We start from the raw sequence: 15339 nt of genomic DNA, 5'->3' as shown, positions 1-15339 counted from the left end.
CTTGAACAAAATGCTGCTTTGGATCTGTGTACAGGCATGCCTTGTTTCATTGGCCTTCACTTTATTGCACTTCGCAGATACTGTGCTTTACAAGTTGAAGGTTTCTGGCAACCCTGTGTCAAGCAAGTCTATCGGTGCCATTTTTCCAACAGCATTTGCTCACTCTGTGTCTCTGTGTCACATATTGGTAATTCTCACAATTTTGCAAACTGTTTCATTATTATTATATTTATTATGAAGATGTGTGTTCAGCGATCTTTGATGTTACTATTGTAATTGTTTTGGGGCTCCACAAACCATGCCCATATAAGACGGTGAACTTAAATGGATAAATGGTGGTGTCCTAACTACTCTACCAACTAGCCACTCCCCCATCTCTCCCCTGTCCTTGGGCCTCTCTATTCCCTGAGACACAACAACGTTGAAATTAGGCCAATTAATAAACCTATAGTGGCCTCTAAGTGTTCAAGGAAAAGAAGAGTCACACGTTTCTCACTTTAAAACAAGTTAGAAACGATTAAACTTACTGAGGAAGGCATGTGGAAAGCCAAGATAGGCCGAAAGCCAGGCCTCTTACGCCAAATGGTTAACCAAGTTGTGAATGCAAAGGAAAAGTTCTTGAAGGAAATTAAAAGTGCTACTCCAGTGAAAACAGGAATAAGAAAGTGAAACAGCCTTGTTGTGGATATGGAGAAAGTTTTAGTGGTCTGGATAGAAGATCAAATCAGCCACAATATTCCCTTAAGCCAAAGGCTAATCCAGAGCAAAGCCCTGACTCTCCTCAATTCTGTGAAGGCTGAGAGAGGTGAGGAAGCTGCAGAGAAAAGTTGGGAGCTAGCAGAGGTTGGTTCATGAGGTTTGAGGAAAGAAGCCACCTCCATAACATAAAAGTGCAAGATGAAGCAGCAAGTGCTCGTGTAGAAGCTGCAAGTTCTCCAGGAGATCCAGCTAAGATAATTAATGAAGGCAGCTACACTAACCAACAGATTTTCAATCTAGATGAAACAGCCTTATACTGGAAGAAGATGCCATCTAGGACTTTCATAGCTAGAGAGGAGAAGTCGATACTTGGCTTCAAAGCTTCAAAGGACAAGCTGACTCTCTTGTTAGGGCCTAACACAGCTGGTGACTTTAAGTTGAAGCCAATGTTCACTTAACCATTCCGAAAATCCTAGGACCCTTAAGAATTATGCTAAATATACTCTGCCGGTGCTGTATAAACGGAACAACAGAGCCTAGATGTCAGCACGTCTGTTTACAACATGGTTTATTGACTATTTTGAGCCCACTGTTGAGATCTACTGCTCAGGAGACAAGATTCCTTTCAAAATATGACTTGGTCACTGACTATGCACCTGATCACTCAAGAGCCCTGATGGAGATGTACAACGAGATGAACGGTGTTTTCATGTCTGCTAACACAACATCCATTCTGCAGCCCATAGATCGAGGAGTAATTTCAATTCCCAAGTCTTATTACTTAAGAAATACATTTTAGGGACTGGCTCTGTGGCCGAGTGGTTAAGTTCACACACTCTGCTTTGGTGGCCCAGGGTTTTGCCAGTTTAGATCCTGGGCCTGGACATGGCACCGCTCATCAGGCCATGCTGAGGCAGTGTCCCACATGCCACAACTAGAAGGACCCACAACTAAAATATACAACTATGTACTGGGGAGACTTGGGGAGAAAAAGAAAAAAAAAACGAAGAAGAAGATTGGCAACAGTTGTTAGCTCAGGTGCCAATCTTAAAAAAAAAATACATTTTATAAGGCTATAGCTACCATAGATAGTGATTCCTCTGACTGATCCAGGTAAAGTAAACTGAAAACCTTCTGGAAAGGATTCACCATTCTATATGCCATTAAGAACATTTGTAATTCATGGGAAGAGGTCAAAATATCAACATTAGCAGGAGTTTGGAAGAAGTTGATTCCAGTTCTCATGGATGACTTTGAGGGGCTCAAGACTTTAGTGGAGGAAGTAACTGCAGATGTGGTGGAAATAGCAAGAGGACTAGAATTAGAAGTGGAGCCTGAAGATGTGACTGAATTGCTGCAATCTCATGATAAAACTTTAATGGATGAAGAGTTGCTTCTTTTTCTTTTTTTTAAAAGATTGGCGTCTGAGCTAACAACTGTTGCCAATCTTTTTTTTTTTTCTGCTTTTTCTCCCCAAATCCCCCCAGTATTTAGCGGTATATTTTTTTAGTTGTGGTCCTTCTAGTTCTGGCACATGAGATGCTGCCTTAACATGGCCTGATAGGTGGTGCCATGTCCGTGCCCAGGATCCAAACCCTGGGCTGCTGGAGCAGAGCCCACAAACTTAACCGCTCCGCCATGGGGCCGGCCCCGAGGAGTTGCTTCTTAAGGATGAACCAGGACACGGTTTCTAGAAATGGAATCTACTCTTGGCGAAGATACTGAGATTGTTGAAATGAAAACACAGGACTTAGAATAGCACATGAACATGGTTGATAAAGCAATGGCAGAGTTTGAGAGGATTGACTTCAATTTTGAAAGGTCTACTGTGGGTAAAATGCTATCAAACAGCATCACACGCTACAGAGAAATCATCCATGATCAGAAGAGTCAATCAATGTGGCAAACTTCATTGCCGTCTTACTTTAAGAAATTGCTACAACCACCCCAACCTTCAGCAACCACCATCCTGATCGGTCAGTAGGCATCAACATCGAGGCAAGACCTTTCACCAGTAAAAAGATTATGACTTGCTGAAGGCTCAGATTATGGTTAGCATTTTTTAGCCATAAAGTATTTTTAAATTAAGGTATATACATTGTTTTCTAGACATAGTGCTATTGCACACTTAATAGACTACAGTATAGTGTAAACATCACTTTTATATGCACTGGGAAACCAAAAAACGTGTGTGCCTCGCTTTATTGCAGTGGTCTGGAACAGAACGCACAGTCTCTCTGAGGTACGCCCGTATTTTTGAATCATTAAAGGTCCACTAGCTTTCTTTCACTCGTAGCCCTCATTTTCCGTGGTAGTTTTATCTGAAAGAAAATGAAACACTCCCAAAGAGTGTTTGAGCATCTGAACTGAGAATCTTATTCAGGAAAACTTTCTCATGTTCTGTAATTTTCCATTAAACAAAGGTAGCCAGGAATCACTCTGCTTTCTCCATCTCCCATCTCTCCTCCTTCATAAGATTTTTGTTTTTGTTTTCTATTTCATTTTGAAAGTTCTTCATGAATACAGTGATCTCCTAAATAGGGTTCCCACTCTCCAAGGGGTATACAAGCCACCCATTAGAGTGAAGAAGAAAATATAAACATATATTGTAATGTGGAAAAGAAATTAAACCTTACTAATATTTAATATACACGTTAATACTGGTCCATCACATATACACTTTACCCACACCTCCCCCACCCCCAGTCCAGCAGTTGGGCACACACCACTGACGGTAAAAGATGTGACTTGAAAGGAAAACAGAAATTTCACATTTTGGGGAGGGTTGACAGAGGCACCCTGAACTACTTCCTTTGAAAACATTATAGTTCGGTGTGCCTGCTTTCAGGAGATTTACAGCAATTATCTTAGTAAAATCTTTACTATACCGTGTGTGTAAGTATTGCTGCCACAACAAATCACACAAACTTAGCTGGGCTGAAGTCAAGATGTCAGCAGGCTGAGTTCCTTCCTGGAGGGGCTAGAGGAGAATCTCTCTCCTTGCTCATTTGGGTTTGTTGGCAGATTTTGGTTCCCTGTGGCTGTATGACTGAGGTCTCTCCATTTTTTTAATGACTGTCAGCTGAGGGCCATTCGCAGCTTCTAAAAGGCACTTCATTTCTTGGCTCATGGCCCTGTTCCTCTATCTCTAAAGCCTGCAACAATAAGGCAAGTCTCTCTCATATTTTGAATCTCTTCTCTCTCCTCTCCCATTGCATTTCTCTGGCCCATTCTTCTGCTTCCCTTTTCTACTTGTAAGGACGCATGTGACTAGATTGGTCCCACCTGGATATTTCAGGGAAATCTCATATTAAGACCCTTAACTTGATGACATCTGCAAAGTCTCTATTGCCATGTAAGATAACATATTCAAGGATTCTGGGGATTAGCATCTGGGCATCTTTGGAGGACCATTTTCTGTCTACCACACCATGAAATTATTTTGTGCCACAAAGAGGTTCACCTCCTACCTACACCATAGTAAATAAATAAATAAATAAATAAATTTTTTTAAACAAATATCTGTTTGAATATCTTTGAATTGAAAGGTTTGGCCCATTGCTAAAAATATTAAAATGTTCAATCTTTCAAATTGCAAAAACAACTAGGAATTGACATTAGGAAAGATTGAGATTTACTAGATGAATTTCAACAAAAGCCTTGGAGTATTTGATAAATGAGGTTGAAATGCTAGTATTATGATTTAGCACCAACAGTGTGCTTCTGCCATTGCATTGACTAAGCATTGAGAGTGAACTTAAAACCAATTGTCAAAATGGTTTTTGACAAAAAAAAAAAGAAGTGAACCTTTAAAACTTATATCCACACAAAAACCTGCACATAGCTGTTTAAAGCAGCTTTATTTATAATTGCCAGAACTTGGAAGCAACCAAGCTGTCCTAAAGTAGGTGAACGGATAAACTCGCCAGACAATGGAACATTATGCAGTGCTAAAAAGGAGAGAGCTATAAAGCCAGGAGAACACATGGAGGAACCTTAAATGCATATTACTAAGTTAAAGACGGCAACCTAAAAATGTCCAACTGTGTGTTCAATGTCATAGGTACAACTATATGACATTCTGGAAAAGACAAAACTACGGAGACAGTAAAAACATCAGTAGTTGCCAGGGGCTAGGAGTAGGAGGAGGGATGAAGAGGCAGTGCAGAGGATTTTTGGGGAAGTGGAAATACCCTGTTATGATACCACAATCATTTTACAAGTATCCAAAGTCATAGAATGTACACCAGCGAGAGTGAAGCCTGACGTAAACTATGGCCTTTGGTGATTATGATGTGTCAATGGAGCTTCATCAATTGTAATAAATGTGCCACTCTGGTGTGGGATGTTTATAATGGGAGAAGCTATGCATGTGTGGGGACAGGGGTATATGGGAAATCTCTCTATCTTCCTCCCAATTTTGCTGTAAACCTAAAACTGCTCTAAAAATATAAAGTCTTAAAAAACCAAAAAAATGAAGTGAACCAGATTCTAAAATCATTTTATGAAATGTAAAATGACAGTGTGAAAAATACTGAACACTATCACATAGCTTTCACCAAAATAAATCACATCAAACGAGTGTAAAAAAGTTTTAAAATAAAATCTATTTTATTTCTTTCTCTTTATTTTTTGCCTAGAAAGATTCACCCTGAGCTAACATCTGTTGCCAATCTTCCTCTTTTTGCTTGAGGAAGATTTGCCCTGAGCTAACATCTGTGCCAATCATCCTCTATTTTGTATCTGTGTTGCTGTCACAGACGGCTGACAAGTGTTGTTGTTCAGCACCCGGGATCCGAACCTTTGAACCTAGGCTGCCCAAGTGGAGGACGCCAAACTTAACCACTATGCCATGGGGCTGGCCTCTAAAATCTATCTTGAAATATTGTTTAGTCTATCTTCATTTCATCAGTTAAAAGGGTTTGTGTTCTTAAATGGATATTATTAATATAGCAATAATTTATGTAACAAATAAATATGTTGCTGTAAGTAAATCTCCTTTATAAATAAGCAAATACAAATATACAAATAAATGTTTATAGTGCATGTCCTAAACTTTTACTTATAGGTGTGAACCTTCAAATTTAAAATTATTACACTAATAAGCTCATACTAGCTGCATTTGGTTGCTGCATTACAAGTTAAAACTATCTAAAAGAAATGTATATCAATCTGAAATCATCATTTTGCAAGAGATTTATAACAGGTAAATCAGATCTTGATGTGTCATCATCTCAATTTAGCCACTTAAAAATGTTCTAAAAGAATGGTTACCAAGGAGCCCAGAATCTTCCCATTTTGAAAACATTTGGCAAACATTTTAAAAATAACGCTTTTTCTAATAGGTAACTGAATTTCAAACACTGAACTTCAAAAGTCACAGGAACATGTGAGCTATCATTTATACTTCTTTAGAGTACTGGGGATTTTATTCACTGGTTATCTTAACACATAACCCTTCATTTCTTGCTGTGAAAACAGCCAAATAAAGTTTTCTAAATGCACTAGCAACAGCTAGAAAACCTCTGGTTCTCTTGGTTTCTTTATGGCTGCTGTGTGAGGGATATTTTTTGTGACTAGAAAAACCAGTCACAAGCAAAGTGGTACATGTTGTTAGCAAACGGGTGATGAATTACAGATAGTGATCATAATTCTATTTTTCTTTAGTAGAATGCATCTTTTCCCTCCCAAGTAGTGGTTTTTTATTTGTGGTTTTTGTTTGCCTCTTTGTGGCTAGTCAACACACACAGCATGTTCCTTTTAAAAATATAAGTTAAATTCATTCCACTTACCAAACTATTCCCTGAGCGCCAGAGCCAATAGGCTTTAGATTCTGGTAGCGCTTGAGAACGGTGAAGGTTGAGTCTCCCACTTCCACGCTGTAGAACTGGTTGTCAACTTTGCTTTTGCTCATGTTGTAATGTTTGGCAATATATGACACATCCACTTGTTTATGGAATCCCTGTGGAAAAGGAGAACAACAGCATGAGACGAGCGACAGACAGAGTGATAATGAGATACAGAGAAGCCTGTTCTTTTAATGGTTACTAACACTTAGTCACCTATCATCATTATATAAACCTGTATTTCACATAGAAAAGGTATATATTAGTCCATGTAAGGCAACCTGGAGGTAAAGAGCTTAGAAAAAAATGCACAGAAAAATTTGTTTTCAATATTAAAACTATTTATAATAAAACCATCTTAGATTAGATCTGGATAATTGTTTCTGAAATGATTCATTAAAACTATTTAATTATTTACAGAGCAAACATCTACTGAACACATCCTGGTCCCAGAGACCGTGCTAGATACTTCAGGTGATCCCTGTTCACCCATTAGAATAGTCATATGAGGAAGGTTAAAGATCGTATCAACATCCCTTCCTCAAAAAGAACTGAGATACAAAATAATGCTACTTTTAATTTTTAAATTAGGTAAATTTGAATTAAATCATGTTGACTTCATTTGTTCTCAATTAGTACCAAAAATGCTAACATCCTGCGTTAAACACTGAACAATTTTAGTCCAAATTAACATTATTCTAAAATGCCACATGATGCCTTTTTATCTTTTGCAATCTTAGGTTTTAAATATCTCAATTGTTGCATCTTCTGTTTATCTTTAGGAGAAGTTCTTCCATCTACTAATTATATGTAGCAATTGAAGAGACTGTCCTTGAAATTTCAAACCATGTTTTTTGAATATATAGAATATAAGTATCCATTATCTGTGATTATTGTTTACCCATAAATGATCTTATATTGCATTTTATGGCATTAAATTGTTTGGGTTCTATAGCTAGAAGGGACTTCATAGAATACCGTCTCGCCTGTTCCTTGTGGCCCATAATGGTGGGTGCCTACCTAGCAGTCATCTCCTCTCCTTTGTGCTGATTTCATTCCGGTTTTGAGAATGAAAACCGTGGGTTCTGTGGGTTCCTTCCCTAAACCAGAAATTGAAAGTTGAATGGTCCACACCAGTGGTTCTCATTAGAGGTGGCAGTAACCCTCGGTGGGCATTTGGGAGATTCGTGGGCATGCTTTGGTGTGCCACAATGACAGGCAATGCAGCTTCATTTAATTTGCTTATCAAACAATGCTGGTTGGCCTGCAGTGAGTGGGACATTCCTACACAATGAATAATTTCCTGAATACCTCACAACCTTTGAAATAAATCAAAGCTTTAATTAGCAAAAAAAAATTCCTTTAATGTTCTGAGCCCAGAATCTAAAGGATCTTTGCATAGTTTTAACACACATTAACTTCTGAAAATCTAACTCTCATATAATTTGAAAGAAGATTTAAATCTCCTTAGGCTTTGAACCTCTGATTGGTCATACAAGCATTTTTCTTGGAGAGTTTTCGCATTTCATTTCTAAATAAAAAATCGAAATAGAACTACAAACTTATTCGGCCCTGTATGCCCTCGGAAGGGAAGCTAGGGAGGGTCAGTAACGTAACTGAGGAGAATGCAATGCGGACACGGTGGCAAAACCTGCAAATCTAGTGCAAGGACATTAGGACTCCAGATGGATTTCAGAGCAGAATACACGTGACAGGCACCAGCCTCCAGTTGGGAGAGAGAGAGGCTAGCAGCAATCCAGTCCAAAGGCCCAAAGGCACACAGACTGCAAAGAACAGAGTGGACCATCGATTAGGAATCTGGGTTGTTTGGACTGAAGACTGAAAATTCAGATAATTCGCAAATACAATAATGAGAGGTCTGAAATCCAGGAGGCAGTCTGCATGAAACAGGAAATTAAACAAGACTATTAAGAATCAGGACATTGGAAGTCCCAGACTCAAGGACTGACAAAGTCTCAGTATCCAGACAGGTCAGCAGGTGGCCAAGTGCTATAACGGAGTATATCATTTCATCCCAGCAATTGTTCATACTCCTGAGAAGTACCCTGTAATTTTTTTGCAGTGTATTCCTAGAACAGAACTTTTGATATAGTGGGGAAGCTATAAATGGACTTGTGGTAGTTTGGTAAAATGGTTAAAACAATCATAGAGCTTACACTAGTAGCAAAATTTTAGCAACAAGAGAATTCCCAAAGAGAGACAAAAGCTATTCAAATGAAATGCCTAATGCCCTGATGCCTTTTCTAAAATAAAAATTATTCGGTGATCTCTTATCTCCATTTCAGAGCATATAATTTCTCACCATAAGATTGAAAATCATCATTATAAAGTTTGTGAATTCACACACACACACAAAATTTCCTTTCAAGTATCTTCTTTATACCTAGTTTTGAATTAAACTTTAGGTGAAATTTAAAAGTTAGAAAATACATTCTTGAGAATACCTTAAGTAATTGGGGAAAAGCTATTTTAATTATCAAACATTGAGACACAGAGATAACAGCACTGGAAATTTTCTTGGATCTATGTAGTACGCAAAATTTGATGGCAAACATGTCATATTCAAGCACTCCCCTGGATCTCATCCGTGCCCCAGGCTTACAAATCCAAACTGAGTTTCCAAAGGCCCAGAATATATTTAGTAGAGTATATTTTATCCTCAACGTCCATGCAGCTTCCTTGTCATAAAGTTCAAATATAAACTTTTCTCTATAAAATGTGCCTATGCAAACATGCCATTAAGCACACTATGGAAAAATATTATCAACACTAAAAAGATTTTTCTCCAATTATATGCTTTAGTATATCCTTGGTCCAGGTCACAAAATTGGCGATTTGAACACAGGAAGAGAAGAATCAAAAATTCATATTGGGAAGGCATGACTGGACAATAGTTTAAGGTAGAGATTTTGAAGTTTTAACATGGATCAGAGCTACCTGAGGAGTTTGTAAAACAGATTGCTGAGGCCCACTGAAAAGTTTCTGATTCAACAGGATTAGGGAAAGGCCTAATGTGTTTCTAACAAGCTCCACACTTCGAGGACCCCTATCTTAGAGAACAGTAGATCTGAGAGATGCCACCATTCAAAACTTCATTGGAGAGGCAAAAACTGGAAGCAATACAGGTCAAACCAAGCAAGCAAAGGATGTGGATGTTAGAAATACTGTCACCACGACACTCCTCGGTATCAGCACCTCTTTAGCAGGCCCAGATGTCACATTCCCAGGGATGTGCTTTCCTATCTCATAGGTACAAGATAGTGCCCAATTAATGTTCTGTCAATTAGCTCACAAAAATAGAGATTCCATGATCTACTTATATTAAATTTATATTAAAACATTTGACTATATTAAACTCACAGGTATTCATAAATGCTCATCAAAATAGAAACTCCCTTTCCAGAGAAGAATGTAATATGTTGATTAAGTTCATTATAAATAAGGAATATTATATTAAAAAATTATAGGGGCTGGCCCCATGGTGTGGTGGTTAAGTTCACATGCTCTGTTTCAGCAGCCCAGGGTTTGCCAGTTCCAATCCTGGGCACAGACCTAGCACTGTTCATCAAGCCACACTGTGGAGGCATCCCATATAAAAATTGAGGAAGACTGGGATAAATGTTAGCTCACTGACAAACTTCCTCAAGCAAAAAGAGGAAGATTGGCAGCAGATGTTAGCTTGGGGCCAATCTTCCTCACACACACACACAAAAATTATTAATCACCACGGTGGTAACTTTTGGAGATCAATAGGGTTCAAAATAACTATAGGTTTAGAATATTCTATTGTTGATTCAAATTATTTTAAAAAATAACTCATCCCTCCACTGAATATTAACCTTACATTTAAATGACTCAATTATTTCTATGTGGATATAATAAAATTTTCTTTGCAAAACTTCAGAGCAAACTCATTTCCTCTCCATCTGCAATCTGCCAAAAAACTGAAAGCTAAATTAAAAGAAGACCTATTGCCACTAGCAGTTTGGTAGGCAAGAGGAAATCTGAATATAATCTCTTCTGAGAGAAGACTACATTTTATAAGCAGACCTGTGAGAAAGGGCCTTTTGCAATGAGTCCTCACCTTCAGTTCAGTTGCTAGCCTATAGCTACGGAGTTTTGCAAAGAAAAATTCCCCACATTTCTGATCTTATCCTGCAGGTATCCAAAGCCTTGATTGCATTTTGCTCAAATTTCACAGCTGTATTCCACGAGCCCTCCCTCCTCATCGTCATTTGTGCATGACTGTCCTATGTTACTGATAGTCAGTTCCTGAGAGGAAACACCGAGCTTTAAGAATCTTTAGAGATTAAACTTCCCTAGTTTCTTTTGAATGATGTAGCTGAAAACAGCACAAAGCCTGGATTAGTTCCGCACTTAATAGCTGCGAAACCTTGAGCAAGTCATTTAGTGTTTTGGGGTTGTAGACAATCTCTCCAAAAATCTAAAATATAAAAACAATGCCATTTATTTCACAGACTACCAAAAATGATTTTCCATTTCCCTGTTGGATTATATAGGTTTTCCTTTGCCCTCCCCTGTCAAAATATCTTTTCCTTTGAGGCTCTGTTCCCCAATGTTGGTGTAAAAGTCTTCATTCCCTCCAATGACAGTAAACTTCTATAGTCATTTTATTCTTTCATTCATTTATTATTTATATTCTGCGTGGTTCCAAAAAGGATTTGTGCAGCTCGCCATAGAAGATATAGGAACAATAAAACCATTAAATCCGGTTTTAAGAACAAACGTCAAATAAAGTAGGCTAGGAGATGACAATTTTACCAGGAGGTTTAAGTTATGAATATCTACTGCCCTGAGCACAAAATTTAGTGTCATGCTTCAAGAAAGCCAAAGGGAAAAAATAATTACACGACAACAAAACCAAGTGAGTGGCAAGCTTTGATTCATTAATCTCAAAATATATCATACCAGTTCACAGGAAAGGTAAAATTTCCCTAGCACTTAACTTCAGGAAGAATAAATCCCATAGTTCTTTATATAACAATACTGGAATCCAACAACAGGCAGGAGATGCAATATTTTTTAATCAAAGACAGAAATATGTTTCATGTGACTTATATGAAACCAACTGCCAATAAGACAAGGGAAGACAGAAAGGTGAACCAGTATTAATTGCTTACCTACTAAAGGTGGACTTTGCATTCTGTTAAATAGTGTATTTAACACAAAAACAGATGAGGAAAGTGGTATACAGAGCTGTTAATTGACTCAAAGTCTTAGAACTATAAAAATTTGTGGTAACAATTAATATGAATTGATGTTTGTCCAACTCTAAAACATGTGCTTCTTTTTTACTAAATCATTCTCTAGTTCAGCTAAGATAATTGAGAACAGTGATGTGGTTTTCTTAAGAGAAGGTGAGCTAAAGGAATAGAGCTTAGAAAATCAAGAGAAATTAGTGAATAACACGTCCTTCTCTTTTGTTTATCAATTGTCTCAGCCTGGGGTTTGAACGTAACTGAATGTTCAACAATTCAGGGTTGAAGTAGACAATCTTGTGTTGGTGATGGAAAGCTGGATTTTTAGAGCTGCCTAGAAATTTAAAGGGCCTTATCCTGCACATTTGTTAAATATTTATTGAGCACCTACTGTATGGCAGGCACAACTGAAAGTGCTATTGATATAACGTTGATCTATCTCAAAAGGATAGCCAAGATGAATTAGCCACAAAACGCATCTCCGGAAAATGAACTGGTCAATCTGTTGGATATAATTTTAATGTTGTCATTTGGATACTGAAAAGCATCTTCCAAAAGTGGTGATTCTGCTTTTGGCACAAATGATATTGAGCTATTCATTCACAAAGTTATGACCAGCATATTGAGTTGTTTCATAATGCCACTCGCAGATTGTGACACAAAGTCAGCAGAAACAATGCCTGCTATTCTGTTTGTTATAGTAGAAAGGCATATGTTCCATCCATTTTCAATCTGAATCAAATTATTTACGTATGAGCTTTAAAGAGGGAGACTTAAGACAACAATACTTAATAACATTTAGGATTAGATTTTGTCCTGTCAAGAGCATATTTCCTCCACTCTGTTTCTTGAAGTGTTATTCTCTGAGGAGAATTACAGCCTGGAATCTACATTGCTTTTATATTGGTTGGCCCAGAGATGGTTACTCTGTGGAGTCAATGGCTTATAATAGATCAATAATGCAGTAAAAACTTTAAGACAAATTATGTTTAATCATTATTTTCAGGTATATGAAAAAGCACATAACAGTAATTCATAGTAGAGTAGGCATGGCTTCTGCCTGCCTGTTCTTTTTATTTGAAGGCAGAAAACTAGTACTGCTTGAATACCTACTATGCAACCAGCAATTATTAAGACCAGACTCTGTGCTAGGTGCCTAACAAATCATTTCACGTAAGACTTGGTATTCTCATTTGCTATTGAGAAGTTTTAGACTGAGAACTTCAGCAAATGGTAAAGCTCCAGATTTCATGTAAGAATCTTGCCTGTGAGGCCTTGAGCAAGCTTTTTACAGTCTTAGCCTTAGTGTCCTTACTTATGGAATGAAGGCAATAATCTACTACTTTTGATTAGTGGAGAAGTTAAATGAGATAATCTATGTAAAGCTCTTTGCATGGTATAAGCTTATAGGAAACTTTCAACAAAATGTATTATTATTATTACTATAATTACTATTATTATTGAAAAATTAGATAACATTTAAAGACACTTACTAATTAGCAGTTTTATAATGTTTTTAACCAAAAGTTGGCCTGAACCATAGTGCCATCCCAAAGCACTATGATACTGCTATAAAATCAACAAAAACCAAAAGTGTTCAGAATGTTCAGGTAACAAAATACTTTTTCTGTGTTTTCATTTGTGTTAGATTGTGATCTGTGAATATCCACATGCTCCGCTACATTTCCCAGCCTCCCTTGCAGTTCTTTTGGGGCCATGTGACTATTTATGGCCAATGGACTACAAGCAGAGGTGTCAGGTATCACCTAAATGCACAGGCATTCACAAGATGTGCCTCCACAATCCATCTCTTTCAACACTCTGGTGTCTTAGCTGGCACATGACAAGGTGGCAGAAGCCAAAATTCCTGAGTCGTCAGCTAGAGGAGAGCCCTTGCTAACCTGTACTAGACTTTGTATAACAGGAAGTACACATTTGTTCTGATAAGTCACTGAGATTTGAGGTCTACCTATTACTGTGGTAGGTTTTTCATTCAGCAAATATTTATTTTGATCTTACAATGTGCCAAGCAATGTTCTAGGCACTGAGAATATAAAGCTCCTGGCCTCATGGAGCTTAATATTAAATAGTCCCTTAGAGGATCAAACTTGGAATGGTGGCTTCATTGTCACAATGATCTAACCTACTAAACTAAGCACATTGAATTCTGCACTTTTGATCTACACACTCTCAATTTGTCCACAATAAAGAAAAAGGTATAAAATAGGCAATAATAAGTGATATTATGTCATCAAGAGAGGACAAATTTCCAGGTTAATAAATGATAGTTAATTTTTAAAAAACACTTTCCCAGGGTGGGAGTAAGAGGTTATGTTTCATCAGAAGGAGAGTAAAAAGTCATTTAGGAATCAAAATGTTTAAAGTGAGTTATCTGGATTTCACCAACATCTTTAAAATGTGTCTTTATATTTTTAGAAGGGAAAATTAGAGTTTATCAAATGCTACATTTAAGAATATGGGAAGCCTTGTTTTGATTACGCAATAAATAGTATTATTTAAAAATCCTCTATGATTGTATTATTATCATTCTCTCATTTCATAATTATAAAAATATCTAATTAGTACCTAAGTTTACTAGTTCCACATTCGCCAAAGTCTTGGTTTTCATCTCTTTGAATATGCACTTTTGTAGCTTCCCTTTCCTTTTCTGGAATGAGTTAGAGATGTATAGATAGATGTATAGATATATATATATATGTATAGATGTCAGAGCATATAACCAAATAAATATTCATCTTTAGAGAAGAACAAAAGAAGAGTTGAATAACACATTCCAGATTGGAACTGATTTTAGACCTCAAAGCCAAAGCAGACATTATTCTTCTTAACCTACTGAAACATTCAGCCTTTGCTTATCATGCACCCCAAGCTCAGATAATACCTCTGCAGAAAAGCAAAATCATCACTTAATATATTTTTGAAAGTCTTACATATTAAATATAGTAGAATTAAATAGTGCATTTAAAGAATTAGTTGATTACTTAAAAACGCTAGCTAGGTCAAAATGGAATCCACAAGTTGCTGCTTTTCTTACAGAGCATGATTAACCATACACTGAAAACCACAGATAATCCTGGGATATTTTACAGCATAACTATTTTGAAAAATGTAAGCAATAACTTCATTCAATCTAATTAATACCTCCACCACAATTGAACTCATAATATTAAGCTACATTTACATTCAAGGTAAGACCATTCAACAAGAAGTCAAGTTTGACCTTTTTGTCCTTCAAGCAAACCAAACGCATACCCACAATCAACCAATACAGAAAAGCTCCTCACTACAGAATCAAATCTTAAGACCTTTACAATTTTTGCTAATCTTTAGTAGCATAACTTAATCTATTCATTAGCTGAAATAATTACTTAATACATCTTTAGATAAAACCTGCCAAAGGTAGAAGACACAAATGTAACACTAAACTTACTCTTTTGAAATTTGCTATAACCATCTTCACGTGTGGGCATATGGAAAAAAACCATTGTCAAGCAACATGAAATATTCATTCACAAAAATATGTAGGTTGGTTT

The 15339-nt window shown here is 37.1% G+C and overlaps 1 protein-coding gene across 47 annotated transcripts in view; it reads right to left on the bottom strand.

The window, feature by feature from the left end:
* MAPK10 (mitogen-activated protein kinase 10) overlaps nt 1-15339 on the bottom strand; it is a 301335-nt gene that overhangs the window by 128019 nt on the left and 157977 nt on the right. For all 47 annotated transcript variants that reach the window (XM_070614462.1, XM_070614436.1, XM_070614473.1 and 44 more), the window contains one exon: nt 6492-6661. In XM_070614462.1, coding sequence (XP_070470563.1) covers nt 6492-6613 — 122 coding nt within the window. In that variant the 5' untranslated portion in view covers nt 6614-6661. The remainder of the gene's footprint in view (nt 1-6491; nt 6662-15339) is intronic.

This window comes from Equus przewalskii, chromosome 3, assembly GCF_037783145.1.
Source record: "Equus przewalskii isolate Varuska chromosome 3, EquPr2, whole genome shotgun sequence".
Lineage (NCBI taxonomy): Eukaryota > Metazoa > Chordata > Mammalia > Perissodactyla > Equidae > Equus > Equus przewalskii.
This window is presented reverse-complemented; position numbering and strand designations above follow the sequence as displayed.